Source organism: Sorex fumeus, unplaced genomic scaffold, assembly GCF_029834395.1.
Source record: "Sorex fumeus unplaced genomic scaffold, SorFum_2.1 ptg000073l, whole genome shotgun sequence".
In the NCBI taxonomy this organism is placed as follows: domain Eukaryota; kingdom Metazoa; phylum Chordata; class Mammalia; order Eulipotyphla; family Soricidae; genus Sorex; species Sorex fumeus.
The window spans coordinates 20,767,699-20,786,201 of NW_026606130.1; the positions used below are offsets into that span (position 1 = coordinate 20,767,699).

Here is an 18,503-nt window from a genome sequence, read left to right on the forward strand (position 1 = left end):
CTAACCCTAATCATGGGCTACCCTTAGTGCCTTCATTCTAAGGACTACAATATGGAAGAAAGGAGAAATTTGACAGTAGAGAAATTGAACATACACTACCTCAGCTAGGAGACTAAGGTTAATATCAGTAGCAATGAGGCATATTGGTAGCATATCCCTTGATGTGACCTGATGAAAATGGCACTTTATTTCTATAATCTTGCTTCTCAAATCTATATCCTCTAATGTAACCATGGAAATTGAGAGATAATCTAAAAAACACTTGTCCAGTTATCTCAAATGTTGACTCCGGGTCACCAAAAGTAAGAAAACTCTTGTCATTGTCAAGAGTTGCCTACAGAGACATTACAGTTAAATGTAAAATAGTATCCTAGACAACATCTTGGAACAGAAAATGACATTAGGTATAAATGGAAGGAATCTGAATATAGTAGGTACTTTATTAGTTTATTGATATTGGCTCATTAATTGTAGCGGATGTACCAGACTAATAGATGTTAAGTGTTAAAAATCAGTTTTAACTTATTAAGATGCAAATAAGGTGTTAACGATTGAAGAAACTGGCTAAGAGGAATATAGGGATTCTGTTATGGCAATAAGTTTACAGATCTAAGAGTTGGGGGAGGGGAGTTTCTTATGTCCTCATAAAGCCACTCTCATTCCTTCCCCTCCTGTTCCTCCCTCCCTCCTCCTTTCCTCCCTTCCTCCCTCTTTCTTTTTCTTCCTTTGCTATTTTAGTGGACCAGTCCTGGCTGTGCTTAGTGACTACTCCATCTGTGTGCCCTGGTATTGATTCCAGGCATCCACAGAATGTACAAAAGCATGATTTCAATCCCCTGAGCCCTTTCTCTGGTCCCTCATTAAGCTACTTTTACTGAGAATTATCAGTACTTTCTTCACAGGTCTCCCTCCATTCCACTCCCCTGGCAGTCAGTAGAGGGCTCTCTCTAGATTCAAATCTGAGATTAAAAAACAAATCCAAAGCTGCCCAGCAAAAATAAGGTAGTGAAATAGAATACGTTCGGGAGGCACAGTGCAGAAGACCCGACAGATGGATATCTACCTTGATCCAGAGAAAAATACAGGAAAAATTATTTCAGCTGTTCGTTGAAACAAGGATACTGCATACAAAATTTAAAACAACTGGCCTTGATTCCTGTTCCCCACCCCAGTTTCCCGTACTCTTTGTTTTTCTTGAGGTCTTCAACACACACCTGCTTTCCTAAAAATATCTTGTTTTGAACAAGAAAAAAATGGACCTTTCCAAATTCTCCCAGATGAAGCCTTGACAGTACCCAGTTCTTTTTCCCCTCCCCACTCTCATAGTACATAATAATTTCCTTTTCCTTTTGTTTTTCCCTTGGAAAAGTATAAGCAAACTCCTGACTGAACCACCGTTTGTTTTTGTCTCAGGGATCCTGATATTGGGTTGTGATGTCCCTATCTATATATACATATATTTTCATACTACATGCGAAGGAGAAAAATGGAGTCCTTTGGCAGACTCATGACCAGATCACGCAAGGGCCGAGAAAATTTGACGCATGAGAAATAAAAAGATGAATCATGGAATAAATAAAATTTTAGGGCATTTCTGTGCGCATGCGCGAGGGGGGGGCGGAAATGGCATGGAAAGCTGTTTGCTACCTGAGTCCACTGCGGCCTTCAGGGAAAGGAAGGGTTACCTCAACCTCGTCCTGCCATTGGCCAGGATGGTCCGCATTGGCCTGATGCAATAATTAATCTGCCCAGTCGCGCCCCGCCCCCCACATCTCCCGGGCCGCCTGCCGGGCAGCTAATCCTCCCTCCAAATCCCTTTGCCTGCCGGCCAGCTAATCCTCCTCCCACCCCACAATCCCTTATTCACCGCTACAACTGCCCTCTTGCAGGTCAGTGCGCAGCAGAGACAGCTACCTGTGGCCTTTTGGGTGAGAGTGCGATTGACTATTGGGGAATGCGCAAACAGCAAAACAAAAGACTTGAACACCACCTCGAATTTGCTCTGATTTTTATTAGGATTAATGGGGTTCAAGGGAATGAGGAGGGTCTTCTGGGGGAGGGGAATAAGAGTACCGCAATGGGGGAAAACCTTGCATAGACACAGAGGCAGGCTAGCTGGCACAGCAAGAAAAGGCAAGAGATGGAGAGGATAAGGACTTGGGAGAACAGGGTGAGTACAGAGCCCCCCAAGGCCACAATGGCCCTCCCCGATTGGGGATCAAGGGTGTCCACTCAATACAGCACGAGGAGGGGGGATAAAGGGGCCCTGATCAAGGCAACACAATATATACACGTTTAGCAGCACACAGAAGCCTGCAGGGTAGGAGGGCCAAATGGAAGAGGGCCCTCCCCCTTTCCCTCCCCTCCAAATTAAGAACTTTGCAATTACTAAACCATAAAAATAAACTTTAAATCCGTGTATGAAGTCGGCTGATCCCCCAGAAGTGCAATATGGGGCCGCTGTGACCCAAGCAGAAGGAGTGGGCAGATGGGGCAGGTGGAGTGGGATGCAGAGAGACTCCTCACTCCCATAGGAGTAATCTCAAACTGTTTATACGGTTCTGCCGCTGTTCTTTCCTGGGCCCACCCAGGTGTTTTGGACCAGAAGCACCTCCTGCATATCAGATGCTACTATGTCATCCTCTCGCTCTATCTCTTTAAATACATCCTCCTCACAGCTTCTTTCCTCTTCACTGTTTTCCTCATCTTCTTGCTTGCTGCCTGCACAGGGGTAAGAGGCAGGAAGGGGACATAGGGTGGTTAGATGGGCAGGTAGCTGTAACTAAAAGTGACAATATCAGAGCCCATTGCTAGAGCTTTTATTTTTTTTTTTTTTTGCTTTTTGGGTCATTCCTGGCAATGCACAGGGGTTACTCCTGGCTCTGCATTCAGGAATTACTCCTGGCAGTGCTCAGGGGACCATATGGGATGCTGGGAATCGAACCCGGGTCAGCCACATGCAAGGCAAACACCCTACCCGCTGTGCTGTTACTTCAGTCCCTGCTAGAGCTTTTAGAGATCTGAGGCCCCTTGCCAAATGGCTCTGCTTGTAGCAGGCAGCCATGGATGAAAGGGAGAGGAATTTGAAGGAAGAAAGAAGGCAGAATGTTGACATTTCTGAAAGTAGTTCCTTTCTCCCTTTGTGTCTCTTTCTGAACTCTGACCATAAAACTGAATTAACTTATTCATCTTCAGGCAGCACTAGGACTAGAGAGACTGTTGCCTCTCCTTCTCAGAAAAAAGAGATGGTCAGATGGGGATGAGGCTGATAACTCCCCCAGCTTCTCTATCCTACCCCAGAATGTCTTAAATAAGTTTATTCATTTAATACCTCCTCTTCAGTACCCTGGCCCTACTCAAAGAAATTTTCCCAGGACCCCATGGCCAAAAGCCCCAGGAATGAGTTGTCTTATTGTTCCTTCCATCTCTTCCCTAGGGGCCTTTCTTGACTATAGCTGGACTCTTAACAGCCCCGTTGCATGGCAGTTCCCAGGCCAGAATGGGTACAGAGTGTGCTGAATTACAATGTTTGCCACCTTCCCCTCTCTGTGTTGTGAACCTATACTTAATATTCCTTCTGTATCTCTTTTTGTTCAAATCTTTTGCTTTGTTACAACCTATATGCCTTTCACCTAAAACTGTTCTTCAGTTTCATAACATTTTAAAATTAAATTGCTTGGTCTTGTTTTGCTGTAAAGTTGCAAAGGTTTTTTTGTTTGTCTTTTCTCCACAAGAGCAATTTGTATTCATGACTTGTTCTCAGGATGCCGACCAGTTTTCTCTGAAAAAGAGAAAAGAGGGAAGACAAGAGGGGGTTCTAGCTTACCTTCCTCAGTGTCAGGCTCCTCTTCTTCCACAGAGGATTCCAGGAAGTTCTCTACCTTATCCTCATCATCATTCTGGTTGTTGCGGTTAGCCTGATTCTTGGCAAAATATTCACTGTCATTCTCTGAATCTTCAAAGTCTTTGTCATCATCATCACCACTGCTTTCATCATCACCTTCATTGCCATCATCATCATCACTGCCTTCACTACTGTCATTATCACTGAACTCAATTGCACTTTCGCTGCTGTCCTGGTTGCTGCCACTGCTATTCAGGTTGCCCCCTTTGGGTTTCTTATAACCAATGTGGTGGCTGTCATCATCACTGCTGCCAGATATGTCAGGATTCTCTTTGTTATAATCAGAGTTTTCACTGTTGTTACCAGGACCCTCTTCATCAGTGGTCTCATCATCAAAGCTCTCGTTATCAATGATTTGATTGTCTTTGGGGTTGTCATCATCATCGGCGGCCTCTATCTTGTGGTTCTCATTGTGGTCACATAGGTTCTCTTCAGTTATATCACTGTCAGTGGTATCAAAGCAATCAGTGGTCTCCATGAAATCGGAGATTCTGATACCATGAAAGTACTCAAAGTCAGAAAAATCACTGTCTGAAGTGTCATCAATAACGTCTTTTACTATGTGATAGTCATCATAGTCTTCTAAGATCACCACCTTGTATCCGTTCCTGTTTTTCCTGTGGGGAAGCCTGGAATTTAGTTAAGGCTGTGGGAAGTGATGTACTCACGGCAGACACTAAAAGGCAAATTGCTAGAGCAGCAGTAGACTACAAGGACTCCAAGAGATGAGACAGGGGAGGAGGGGGAAAAGAGTCCTACTTCTGCTTCTGTGTAACCTCAGGCTAATCACGCTCTATTTGGGGGCATCCCTCCCCATTTACAAAACATACTGGGCTGGATTATCTCATATGCCCTTTTTGCCTATGTGATATTTATCCACTCTTAGCCCATACCTAATGAACCACCTCTTGGCCACCAATCTCCCCATTATTACCTTTTCCTCTTTTCTTGCTTCTTTTTGTTTGCCCTGTAGCCTCCTTCTCCCATCATGTAATAGCGCAGAGGGTTAACCCACAGGTCATTCTTGATAATCTATTGAGAGGGAAAAAGGGGGAACAGCGATGTAAGGACAAGCGTAGAACACATTCTGAATTTCCCAGGCACTCCTAGCAAGGCCATCTCTGGCTATTCTGGGGGTAGACGGAGCCTACATCAGCAATGATGTCAGTCTCTGGGAGGCTGTGGTTTGAGAACCAGCTAAAGAAGCTGCGTTTGACTTGCTGATTCTTCATCTTGCGGCCCTGGGGTTCCTGGTCCTGGGGTTCTTGACCTCGGTGCCAGCGTATTGGGGTGGAATGAGACACCAGACGCCCTGGTGAGAAAAAAAATGCAATGGAGAGGGCATAGGAGGGTGCATGAATTTTCTTTGGGACTGCCTTTCACCTGAGCAGCTGCGCTGGAACTCCTTAACAATCACCGTGTTTGTGAAGTAGGGGTTTGTCTGGAAGTACAGCTTCATTTTGTAGCCCATGGAGATATGTCTGAGATCCTGAACCTATTAGGGGTGGGGATAGTGAGAGAATCCCAAACACATCATGACCCCTTCCATTCAACCCCTCTTACCTCCAAAGAACAGATTCCTTGCCCAATTTTAGTAAAAGATCTCTTTGATCTGACCTGCAGGTTGGTCAAGTAGCGGAAGATGTCTTTATCACGTTGATTTATCAGCATTGAAATTCTGGGGTGGTTGAGGAACTGATGGAGGGTGCAGTTTAGGTCAAGGAGTGACTACCCTTTTCAATGAGGAGGGAAGGAAGGCGTAGTAGGGCTGAGCAAAAAGAGAGGCTGGAGCAGAATTCCTATATTCATGTGATGTATGTGGAGAAAGAGACCTGTACTTTTATTCCCAAGGTATTATGTGATGGGAGTTTGTTTGTACTTTTTGAGCTTGTCATGTTATTAAACCTGTTAGGTGCCCTTGCTATGGTTCATATTTGATGTGTATAGGTGTTACAGGTCTATGTCCATGTGATGTGTCTCTGGGTACTGACAACTTGTGTTCACAAGCCATTGTGTCTTGTGAAAGCCCTGTCCAAGTGATGCTGTATGGGGGCTGTTGAATGCATGTAGTCACATGATGTACATCTGGGTATTGTGGTATAAGTCCAAGTGATGCTGGGTGTCTGGATGTTTAGGGCCAACAGTCACATGATGTTGTGTGTCTGTGCAGGGGGCCTGAGATCATGTGATACTTTATGATTAGAGTTCCAAGATTCAGCTCCACATAATTCTATAAAGATATTACTCCCATGTTCCTAATTTTATATATATATGTGTGTGTGTGTGTGTGTGTGTGTGTGTGCGTGCCACCCCCCAGAGATGGGCTATCAGTAGTGAATAATATTCTTAATTCTCCCATTTTCGACTCCTAAATCTCCCTGTCCTAAATCTTCCTGACCCTTCAGGGGCTCCAGACCCCTTCTTCTTATAATTTTTAAAAATTTTATTCAATCCACATATAATATGAGCTTATTCATAATTGTCCAGCCCATTTCTAACTTCCTTCTCTCCAGCCAAGACTGTATTACCCCTAACATTTCAGCAGAAAAATGGCTTGGAATGACATGTGAAACTGACACAACCGTTTAAAACAGTAAATTTCTCTACTATGTGTCCTTTCTCTGCCTCCTCTTTAGTGTCTAGTTGGTTGTCAGTTTATCATCTGCGTCACCTTCTCTCTTTCTTTCACTATCCCTGGTGCAATTTTTCTACTGCGTGCTCTTTTACTCACCCCACCTATGATCCATTTTGTATATTATGCCCCTCCTCTTCCGCCTTTCCATCTTTGGGCTAATTTTTACATCATCTGCCTCCTCCCTCCCCCAATTCTAGTCCAGCCTCTCTACTCTTTGGCCCCTCTCCTTCCATTCCTCCTCCACCGCCAAAGCTTCCAATAGAAGCCCACCCCCGCCCGCTTTCACCCAGTCCTCCTCCTCCCCTCCCATCATGGTTCTTGATCCATGACATCATGGGTTTTGATCCAAGACTAGATCATGAATCTTAACCCATCATGGGTCTTGATCCATGACTACATCATGAATCTTGACCCATGTAATATAGCTGACAAGGATACTGCTTTGATCCAGAAACCTGGGATGTCCTGGATGATGAGATCTCTTTGCTCCAGATAGGGCCTTCGCAATTGGATGAATTTGCGCTTGAGACGGAGGAAGGCCTTGCCTGCCTTGATGTTTACCGCCTCCAGGTCCAGCTGAACATTCTCCAGTGCGTGTAGGACACACTCTATCTTCTCAGCATCCACCTCTTTGATTCCCCTCTTCACCTTCCTCTGCCGTCTCCGTCTCCTCCTCCTCCTCTTCTTCTTCACACTTTCCTTTTCATCCTCATCATCGTCTTCTACTAAAATGACAGCCTCTTCTCCCCCCTGGGAGGTGGCTAACATCTGGGGCTCCCACCCCCCTGCGCTACAGGTTTCTAGGGCCTTCTCCTCAGAAAAGCTGCTGGGTTCCACGACCTGAAAATCAATTTCCACGCTTCCCGCAGAAGCATCCTCAGCAGTGAGTGCTTCCAGGTTCCCCGGAGGGGGGGCAGGATCCCCGAACCCAGATTCGAACCCTGGCTCCCAGTCGGAACCCTCAGCACCCAGGGTGAAGTACGCGCGGATGCCCCCCTCCTCCAGAATGACATAGGGCGGCGGGGGAGGCAGAGCAGGGCCCAAGCCCAAGCCCACCCCCCTCATGTCGGCCAGCACCTGTGCTGCTTCGGTTTCTTCACGGGGCCTCGGGCGCTGCTGAGGTGGAGGCAGGGGCAGCCGTAGGAGCGGCGGCGGCGGCGGCTGTGTGTCGCTCGGAGGGGATTCGGGATCGCTTAAGCGGAGAGCCTTGGCTGGCGGCCCTTCATCTGGGCGGTCCATGCTGAAAACGCTCACTCAGCTGAGGAGCTCGACCTGAGGCTTTGCGTTAGGCCTGGCAGCCGCAGCACGTCACACCTAAAGCGGAACTGCACCGCGCACTACCGCACCGCTTTCTTCTCAGCCTCCCTCTGCCTCGCTCTCACAGCGCCTGCCGACTCCCTCCGCGCCAAGTGCAAGACTCCGCCCACTCCTGACGTCAGAGTCCGTTCTGCCTCGCGATTGGCTGTCAGCCTCCATTGCCTCACTTGCGTTCCCTGGATTTGTGTTTGTTCTCACGCAATCTGCTTGCCAACACTGCACTACACAGCTTTCCGATTGGACCCCCTCGGGCCCGCCAATTATCGGGCTGCCTTCCCCGGCGATTAGAGGAAAACTGCTGGCCGATTGGCTACGTGGGAAGCGAAGAAAGTGCCCGCTCCTCCTTCTACGTTTTGTAAAACCGGGAAAGTACCAATGGTTCTAAAGCACCCCCCCCAATATATTATATATGTAAATAACAAAAAAATTGACTCAGGCACCGAGCAAGGTGTGCCTAAAATTAGTAGTGCCTCGCTTACATTCCCCCCTCCCTCTCTCCTTTTCTCCCTCTTCCGCTTCTCCCTCCTTTCTCCTCCCCTCAGCTGCTACGCAGTTCTTAAATCTGCGAGTTCTTGTAGCTCTGAATTCTGCCTCCACCGTGAAGTTCACCGCGAATAAGGGGATGTGTCTTACAAGAGCCAAGGAATTAAGCAACCTAGGACCTTTGACTTGGGGCCAGATTTTGACGTGGCGTTTTCTATCTCTGCAAAATGGCTCTAAAAAAATAACTGCACGGAGAGCTTCATCTGCATCTGCGTCATTAAAATGTTCGTCATTCAATTTATGCTAGATTTTTCAAGATTTTCTATCTCGTCTATCCAATACCCCTTTTATTTCCAATCCTCTACCTTTGCCCAATATATGCGGTTTTAAAATTGTATCTTAGACTTTTTTTCTTGCCAGACGGATGGTCTTACGTGGGTATTATGCTTTGGTTCTGGCGTTAGTCTAGAATTCACATCAAGGGTCGGCTTCTTATTATATAACCATAACTTAACTGCCTCTGTTTTCATTTCCTTTCCTCCAATTAAGCGTCCCTTAAGAGACTTGTAGGAAACTGTCCATTACATCTTTGTAGTAGCAGAGAATTGGGGCAACAATGAGATCTATTCCTAACGGAATAATAAGAAAGTTATACGTATACTTTATACGTATACGTATGTATAAAGTGGACAACTAGAATGAATTAGAGCTACATAGGGCAACATGACTGGATCTCTCAAAAACATAACGTTGAGTGAAAAAAAGAAACAGAACAAGATTTATAGTACAATACTGTTTATGTAAATTAAAACACATAACAATATCAGATATTTTTTCACAGATACACATATATGTAAATAAACATATAAACGGTGGGTTGGGAGGACATACTTTAAAAGCACAAGAGTGGGTGCTTTTGTTGAAGAGCAGATGCGCTCAGGGATGGGCATGAAGGGGTCAAAAAAAAACCCCAAAATAAATAAAAGGTTCTCACATAGACAAGTGATGATCTAGTGTGCCAAGAACTGAGATTATCAACTCAGCTCTTTGCACCTGAGAGAGTGAGTAAATAAATAGTCAATTGAATAAATAAATAGTTAAATGAGTGCCCAAGGAGCAGGTTGACTGGGTAGACTCCCAAGCTTGGATTTCCTCCCCCTGTGACATCCATCCCTCTGAATTTAGTCAAAGTCCCAGGTGTATATAGGGGATCCTTAGGACAAGCTTCCATCAGAGGTTAAGCAGTCCCTCCGGAAGCCATTGCTTTGTATGTGAGGGGAGGGGATTTTCAAACCCATCAATTCCCGCCCACCCCCGTCTCCCACACCCGACTTTGTCCCTGGCCATTTCTCATTTCCATGGTGATCCAGTTTTAGGAACAACTTGTTTGAGTTTTAGAGAAGAAACTGGAAATGGATGGGGGCTCCAGGCTCTGGGGGGAAGAGGGATTTCAGGTATCCAATCCCCCATGTTCGGAACCTGAGTCAAGGGAGAAAGAGTGTAGGCAATAGGAGTCTACTCTCTTGCTACATACACAGGTACAGTTTTCAAATTCCATATCTCTGATGATTCTACTTCCTGTCTCAGTTAGACACGTGCTCCTCTGTCTCCTCTCAACTAGGTACATACATTTATGTGTGTGCCAGTGCTATATGCTGCCACATCCAGGCATTTGCTCACATGTGTGCACCAGGCAGGAGTGTCCCTTCCACAAAGTCACACAGACAGTCTCACTCGACCACATGGTCACACAGACACACACATACAGTCAGAAAGAGAAAACATCCAATATAGCATTGTTCATTTGTTTTCCATTTACAAAATCCAACGGTGAATCCAGGCAGTTAGAAAAAGAAATGGAGGAAAATCCTCCTGAATGTACCCTATCTACTCCCATCCCTGTGATTTCCCCCCACCCCACCCCTGGGAAAGGCACCCCCATTACTATCACTGAGATAACAGGTACCCGCATCCATATTATGTCAGCCACTCTGGCCTGCCTTTGCATGGCCACTCAACAGCCAGGTTCATTAATGTCTCTTCTGCCCAGAGTGCCCTTCTCATTTATCTTGAATCAAGGCTTCCTCAGTTCTGGGGCTGTCTTGGGGAAGGGAGGGAGCTTAGGGAAGGCCTGAGGAGAGGAAAGTGTGGTGGACAAACACACATCTCCCCTTCCCTCAGGAAATGAGAAGGAACCAAAGAACCTGGACAAGGTCAATAAAGGAGTGCCAGCTTGGCTCACCAATTCACGTGAACTGGCCTTGATGTGAACCCACAGTGAATTCTGCCCTGGAGGGAGGCTTGCTTATGATCTTCCACCTTCCCACCTGGGGAATTTGACTGCAGTCTGTTCCCATTTGGGTGGAGGGAGGAATGGAAGAATAATTGTTGGGAGGAAAGAAGTTTGGGTGTGAGGATCCAGAAGGCCAAGGACAGTTACGGAGGAGCTTGAGGCCTGTGAGGCTTGTAGAGAACAAAAAAAGAGATCATATGGGAAGGGACTCATCTACCACATATATACCACCTTTGAGTGTGTACCACTATGAATTATCAAGGCCCCAAAAGTATTTTCATCTTCAGGAGAGTAATAATGAACCCAAGAGATAATTCTGGGGTTCAGCTCTACTCTGACTCTAGAATCAGGGGTCCAGCTCCTCTAGGTAATTCAGATTTCTCTCTATACTTTCTTGGGAGAGGGGCATTGTTCTTGCCTACACAGTATCCACATTAGCTCTAGTGGGGCTGAAGTACATTTCCATCCTCAGGAAGAAGAGTTGGGGCCAGGGATCCAGAAGGCAGTTCAAGATTACAGTCAAGCTTGTGTATCTTCAGCTCATGATGTGCAGCTCACATCCCACTTTTCACTTAGCCTGAGCCCTTCCCAGGGGTTCTTTTCCCTCCCCTCCAATCTTCTCAAATAGATGCGCAAGAAACACTTAGGAGGTCTGGAAATGATGGGGAGGGAGAGGAGACTGGACTTGGTACCAGGATTTGCCTAAAACAACATTGCACATAACAGCAATTAAGCATTTCCATTCCTGGGGACCCACCACCCACCTTGGTTCTTTTGTCAGAAGATCCATTTCTCTCTAAATATTCAGGCCTTCTTAAAAGAACTTGGAAGGGGAGGGTGCATGGGAGAAAGATTGGGGGAGGCAACAAGAGCCCTGGAAATCTATTTTACAGGACAAAATTCCCCCTCCTGGACAATGTCAAAAGGAGAGACATTAAAGCAGGAAAACCTGTCTCCTCAGCTGTGGGTAGAAAAACCTGCATTTTCAGTTTTGCTCTTTTGTTATCTTTTTCTGAATTTTCACGAGGGAAAAAGAGGGAGGAAAAGAAGAGATTATAGAAGTAGAGGAGGTGTAGGAGACAGGCTTCACAGAACTAGAAATGCTTCCTTTCTGACTCCCTCACCTAGTCTCTAGCTCTGGGACGGTATTGACAAAGGTATCTGGACCCCAGATGGTTTGAGGGACTGGGGCAGGAGCTCAGAAAGAAAGGCTCCTGTATGGCCCCCACCTCTCATTTTCTGTTAGCCCAGCCATGGTGACTATGACCTTCTCCCTGCCTGTCTGCCTACCAGCCTGCTTCACATGACACAGTAGGGTTCTCTGGGAGCTGGGGCACCTCCTGTGCCCCAGCAAGGGGCATGAGTCCTCAGGCACTTCTTGAGGTCCTTGTTGAGCAGGAAGCAGACTATCGGGTTGACAGCAGCCTGGGCAAAGCTCATCCAAACAGCAGTGGCCAGGTAACGGTGGGGCACGGTGCAGGCTTTCACAAATACTCGCCAGTAGCAGGCCACAATGTAGGGTGACCAGAGAAGCAAGAAGAGCAGTGTGATCGTGTAGAACATGCGGCCCAGCTGCTTTTCACCCTTAACCTCGTCCATGCCCAGGAGCCGCCGACTAGCTGTATGCCCATTCTGCCGGATACCCAGCAAGGTTGGTGGCATGGGCCCACGGCCAAAGCCAGCGATCCAGTTGGCAGCAGCTTGGCCAGTGGCCCCAGGGCCATGGAATGTCCAGTTCTGACTGATGGCTGGCACCATTTGCACTGGTTTCATCTTGCGGTGTCGATACTCGAAGAGGAGCAACTTGCCATAAACAGCGTGTGTGGCTGCCATGAGCACAGCTAACATAAGCATGAAGCCCAGTGTGTCATTGGCCTTGAAGTAGCGATGCTCAAAGATGCATTGATCCTCTTCACGAATAAACTTGTAGGTGCCCACATCGAAGACGGGTGGGAAGGCCATGGCCACAGAAAGGGTCCAGGCCATGCAGATGACAGCTGCGCATGTCCAGAGTGTCATGCGCTTGGCGTAAAAGCGGTGGTGGGCAATGGCCATATAGCGAGTGACGCTGATGCAGAACAGCATGAAGGCTGCATGGAAGCAAAATAGCACGGCCATAAAGGCCACAATCTTGCAGCTGAGCGCACTGAAGGTCCAGGAGGAGCCGTGGCGCACAGAAGCCAGCACAAAGGGAAAGCAGACAGCAGAGCGTATGCCGTCAGCCAGGCACAGGTCCAACAGAAAGTAGTAAGGAGCCTTGTGTAGGGCACGCTCCTTGAGCACCAGCAAAGATAAGATTGCATTGCCCACTAGGCTCACGCACATGATCAGTCCCAGCAGTACCAGCTTCACATAAGCCGATGCTGATGGTGGGGGCAGTGCACCGCTCACCTCCTCGGGCTCTCCAGTAGTGTTGGCCATACTGAGGGGCGGGAGCTGCTCCCAACCCTATGGCAGCAGCCAGTTTGGTAGCCGATGGGTCCTGGGGGACTCCATCAGTTGTCTTGCCAGGTCGCACCTGCAAATATGGAGAATGAAGGAGACACAGATATAAAAAGACAGAGGTGACAAGAGAGAAAACATAGAAGAACCAAGACAGCGTGAGAGAAGATAGAGCCAAGATAAAATGGTAGCGAAGACATACATGGATAGAAATTGAGAGAGAAACAGAAGAGATGAGAAAGAGAATAAATAAGAAGAGAGTGAGAACCATGCAAAAAGGGAGTGAAGGGTGAGGAAGAGACAGAAACAGATTAAAAGGTTAAGGTGAGGAAAAAATAGAAAAGGCAGTGCTAATGCATTTATGTGGTCTCCCCACATACTCCCAGACTGGTGTTAACCCTTCCCCCTAGCCTGATAATGCTCCTATCCACTCCTTGCTGGGTGAGGGTACTTTATTTCTCTGGAAAACCCCTGTTTAGTGCAGGGTCTTTTCTCGCCCTTTGTAAAACCCAAGGTTGTTTACTTTAGACTTTTTAGACTGCCACCCAGAGTGAGAAAATCACTTTCAATCACAACTGGTTACATGTGCACACAGAGATGAACCCAAAGTTTCATGGGACAGTACTGATCCTATGTGAAATGTATCCCATTAGCTTTTCATCTGTTTTGTTGTTTCGTTGTTGTTAATATTGGCAGCCACTCATTAAATATGCTTCTTTATTCATGATCAGGAAAGTGCTTACCACATGTGAGAGACAGTGAGAAGACCAATGAGTCTGGAATGGGCGTGGCAAGGGGGATAACGGCAGAAAGTGAGGTCTAAGAGGTGCCTGGGTCAGATAGTGCCAGGTTGTGGTCATGAAGTTGATTTCAGGTATCATGTGAAATGAAGAATGTGTAACTATAACGATGTAGATGTGCATGTATGCTCATTTGTAGAAACACTGTTTATTGAGTGTCTGCTGTTTACCAAGCACTAGCCACAGATTCCTACTCCTGAGGAGCTGATATTTCTAGATCAATGTTCTTCAACCTTTTTATACTTATAAACTGTCATCTGTCCTACATTCTGGTCCACACACAATCAGTTATAATCACAGCATCAAAATGGATGTTTTCAACCTTTCTACACCTGAGGACTAGCAGCAGTCCTCCACAAACTGGTGGTTGAAGAATGCTGTTCTAGATAATAAGGAAGATGCACAGGTGAAGCACATGCATCACTTAATATTTCAATCAGTTACAAGTTGCATATGCCATGGTGGTCCCAACTGGTTGTATCACATAGCCAAGGTATATAGTAGGCTAGACATCTGTATAATTATACTCAAAGACTTTTGCACAATGGTGAAGTCACCAAATGACACAGTTCTTAGAATGTATCACTGTTATGTGACTATAGGTCACAGAATGCTAAATTTCTAAAAATAAAAATAAAGGAGGGGGCTGGGGAAATGGCTTATGAAACTGAGTGTACACTTTGCATGTGAAAGACACAAGATTAATCCCCAGCTCTTGGTGCTCCCCAGATCACTTCTTGGAATGATCCTTGAGCACTGAACTAAAAATAGCCCATGAGCACCATCAGATGTGCCCCTAAATAAAACAGAAAAAAATAAAGGAGAAAAGGGAATTGGGTAATGCTAGGTGTCGAAGATGTACAATATTCCATGAAGTGAGCAGGAAAAGTTTCATGGAGGTGGTGTCATCTGGGCAAAGACCTTAAGAAGTGGAGAGAATGAGCCATATAGATATCGGAGGAAAGAAAAGTCCAGACAGAGGGAACAGCCAAGCAAAAACCCTGAGATGAGACTGCACATGGTATTTTTGAGAAAAAAAGGAGGAGATTATTATGGGTTGAAGAGAGTAAGTGAAGAAAAGTTGGGTGGAAGTTATGAAACAAGCAAAGTGAGTTGGAGAAGATCAGGTAGGTCATGGTGAGGACTGAGACAACTGCGTGTCATGACTGGGTTTTGAGCAGAGGTGAGACATGATATGATTTAGGATTGAATGTGATCTTATTATGCTGTGAAAAGCACATACCACATGGGAGGAAGATGGAAAGACAGAGACTATTTCAGAAGATCCTGCAGTAATTCAGTGAGAAATCACTGTACCCCATGATTGTTCCTAAAATTGATCTCTTCTAATGAGTTATATGATTTGCTGTTAAAATGTGGTTTATTGCCTGCCTCCCCCAATTAGAATGAAAATTTCAAAAGGGCAGGGCAAATATAAAGGCCTTTTCCTCTAGAAAATCAGTGTTTAGCACAGTGTGTAGCTCTCAAATCATTTTTCCTAGTGGCTCAGAGAGATCTACCTAGAGGTATTTACTGAATACCTCTAGATATTTACTGAAGGAGCAGTCAAGCCAAGCACAGAGTGGGAGGACAGGCAAAGCTGGGTGGTGGCGAGGACAGGATAATTCCTGATGTGTCTGTGGAGGGCGATAGAGGACATAGGAGAATTGGAGTGTAATAGAGGAACAAGGCAGGGCCCAGAAGGAAGGAAGCAAGCAAGGCGAATACAGCAGAGGCTGGAGAAATACAGAGGCGTACAGATGGGCTGGAGGTAGTGGGAGGTGGGGCTTGAGTGAATATCTTGCTCTCTCCCAGAAAAAAAGGCCTTCCCTTCATACTGTTGACCAGGTCAGTCAAATATGGTCTGCCATAGCCAATTAGGTTGAGCTCTGGTCCTCAACCCCAGCCAGGCATTAAATCCAAGACCTGTTTTGTTGTTTATTTGGGGCTGGGGGGAGGTCAGTGCCAATAGACTCTCAGAAAGAAAGGGAAGGGGCTTAGAAGAAATGGGGTTGGTGGGTCTCCTGGCAATATATGATAACTGACACAACTATGGACCAGCCAATAGCTGTGTTGTCTCTCACATTTCTCTCTCTCTCTCTCTCTCTCTCTCTCTCTCTCTCTCTCCCCTCAACTTTGAATGGCAGGGGAAAATAAGAGATTCAATCTGGGAGAGTGTGAGAAAAACACAAAAATAACAGAAGAGAGGTAAGTGTTAGGGAGACAGAGACATGAAAGGAAGGGGGAGAGAGAGAGAAATAAATGAGCAGAGAAAATAAAGGGGTTTTATACACAAGAGGAAGCAACAGAAATAGAACAGGAAGAAAAGAGAAACTGGCAGCAAAGAAAAAAGAGACAGGCAGAAAGAGCGTGTGAGACAAAGAAGGGTGAGAAACAGAAAGAAATTGAAAAACCAGAGGCAGAGAGAGGAAGGGAGAGACAGAGGCAGAGAGATGCAATTAAGGCAATGCCTGGAAAGAACTGTATATAGAGAGAGGTAAGGGTAGGGAATAAGAAAGTTATAGAGAGGAGATGGAGAAAAACAAGCAGAGACAGAGGCGGAATAAAGATGCAGAGGGAGACATAGAAAGATACACTAAGACCAAGCAAGAAGGTGGATGATGTATAGCCTGGAATTTCTGAAAATAGCACGGAAACTCTTAAAGAAAACAACCAAAAAGCAAAAACAAAGCAAAACAAAACAACAAACACCACCACCAAAACTAGTAGCAGAAAACAAACAAAGCCTTGGTCTTGCCTGGAAATCTGGGGTGATTCTATTAAATGGGTTTTCTGAGCATAGATTGATAGCTATAGTCTTGACCCTCCTGGGGTTAAGGATGTATGTGCATTACACAAACACAATCACACACAAGTTACAGACAACATACCCAATTGTTTTGCATATCCTCGAACAGCAAACAGCTCATATATTGACAATAGTGTGGATACGGGCACACTTTTTATATAGTGTAAACTGCCATATTCATTCAGGTAATGTCTTGCCTACCAGTGCTTGGGCCTCAACAAAATTGAGTTACTTTTTTTTATAGTCGGAGTAGATTTTTTAATTTTTATTATTATTATTTATTATTATTTATTATTGCTTTTTGGGTCACACCCGGCAATGCACAGGGGTCACTCCTGGCTCTGTGCTCAGGAATTACCCCTGGCAGTGCTCAGGGGACCATATGGGATGCTGGGAATCGAACCCGGGTCAGCCGCGTGCAAGGCAAACGCCCTACCCGCTGTGCTATTGCTCCAGCCTCTATTATTTTGTTTTTTAATTTTTATTAGTGAGACACCATAAAAAAAATTGAGTTACTGCCCTCTAGGGGACATTTTGGGAATTTGTAGGAGCATTCTTGTTTGTGACAATGCTGATTGGGTCTTTGGCAAGGATGATCTAGTCATTTGCAGGTCATTTGGCCTCACAGCAAGTATATGCCCTGCAACCCTAGAACTTTAGACTTGTAAAAGATAAATTTAGAATTTAACTCTAAGTTTAACATACTCCACCACCATCTCCACTGCCAACTTTGGTATACTCTGAATTATCTAGGAATATGACTTTGGTATAAATTCAAAGACTACATTTTGTTTTATGGAGAACTTCCTTAAGCTGTTCATTATTTTGGAAAATCTCATCCCTTAGGTTTTTTCCAGTCATTTCCCTACATTTTCACATAAGGGGACAGCTTCTGATTTTCCCCTTCTCCAAGATATTACAAACCTCTAATTACTTCATTGAATCTCATTGTCACACCCAAGCATTTGCATATTGAAATATAAAAGTGTTTTCTTATAAATTATTTTCCATGTACTATTTTTTGGCTTTTTTGGGTCATACCTGGCGATGCACAGGGATTACTCCTGGCTCATGCACTCAGGAATTACCCCTAGGAGTGTTCAGGGAACCATATGGGATGCTGGGAATTGAACCCGGGTCGGCCACGTGCAAGGCAAATGCCCTACCCGCTGTGCTATCGCTCCAGCCCCACGTGTACTACTTTTATTTGTATCATATTCAATGAGATATAAAATCTTCATTGTTTTTTGAAATTATATATATAGAGGAATGATATGTTCTTAGATATTCACTTCCACAGAGGTAAAGGGGTGTAACAACATATATGTTGCATAAAAGGGCCGTGGGAATTCATAATCTTATATATACACATTCATTACATACATGTCAGTGGCTCATAAATCCATGATTAAAACGCCCCTAATACACAAATGGACTTTCAATTCTGGTTAATCCTACTCACTATCAGGTACACACAGACTGATATGCATCTTTTGACCCAATATACTTTATTATCTACATATTTGAACTCTCCCAACACAGGTATGTATATAGTAATAAGCCTATACCATCTCATACATAAAAACTGTTATATACATTAACAATCAGAATGCAAGTCACTTACGTATGCCAAAATTCTCATGTGTATTTGAGCCCTGCCGCACATGTACACACACATTTACACAAACGGAATCCTACTAGGTACAGATATATTTGCATGGAGATAAGAGAGGTTAAAAATAACAAAGTGCTTATAGCCACACATGTATGTACTTTAACACACAGAAACCAATCCACCAAACCCTCTCCTGTAGATTAAG

At 45.2% G+C, this 18,503-nt stretch overlaps 2 protein-coding genes across 5 annotated transcripts in view; both read right to left on the reverse strand.

Annotated features, from left to right (window-relative positions):
• Nucleotides 1-1,994: 1,994 nt before the first annotated feature.
• Nucleotides 1,995-7,793, reverse strand: TSPYL2 (TSPY like 2). The gene is made up of 7 exons (XM_056130015.1): nt 6,978-7,793; nt 5,522-5,599; nt 5,288-5,399; nt 5,056-5,216; nt 4,839-4,936; nt 3,827-4,521; nt 1,995-2,721 (listed from the first exon to the last, which is right to left on the reverse strand). Exons 1-7 carry the CDS (start codon nt 7,776-7,778, stop codon nt 2,552-2,554), a joined length of 2,115 nt encoding a protein of 704 aa, XP_055985990.1. The 5' UTR covers nt 7,779-7,793; the 3' UTR covers nt 1,995-2,551.
• Nucleotides 7,794-11,183: 3,390 nt separating this feature from the next.
• Nucleotides 11,184-18,503, reverse strand: part of GPR173 (G protein-coupled receptor 173) — a 35,329-nt gene continuing 28,009 nt past the window's right edge. For all 4 annotated transcript variants that reach the window (XM_056130020.1, XM_056130017.1, XM_056130018.1 and 1 more), the window contains one exon: nt 11,184-13,150. In XM_056130020.1, coding sequence (XP_055985995.1) covers nt 11,932-13,053 — 1,122 coding nt within the window. In that variant the 5' untranslated portion in view covers nt 13,054-13,150 and the 3' untranslated portion in view covers nt 11,184-11,931. The remainder of the gene's footprint in view (nt 13,151-18,503) is intronic.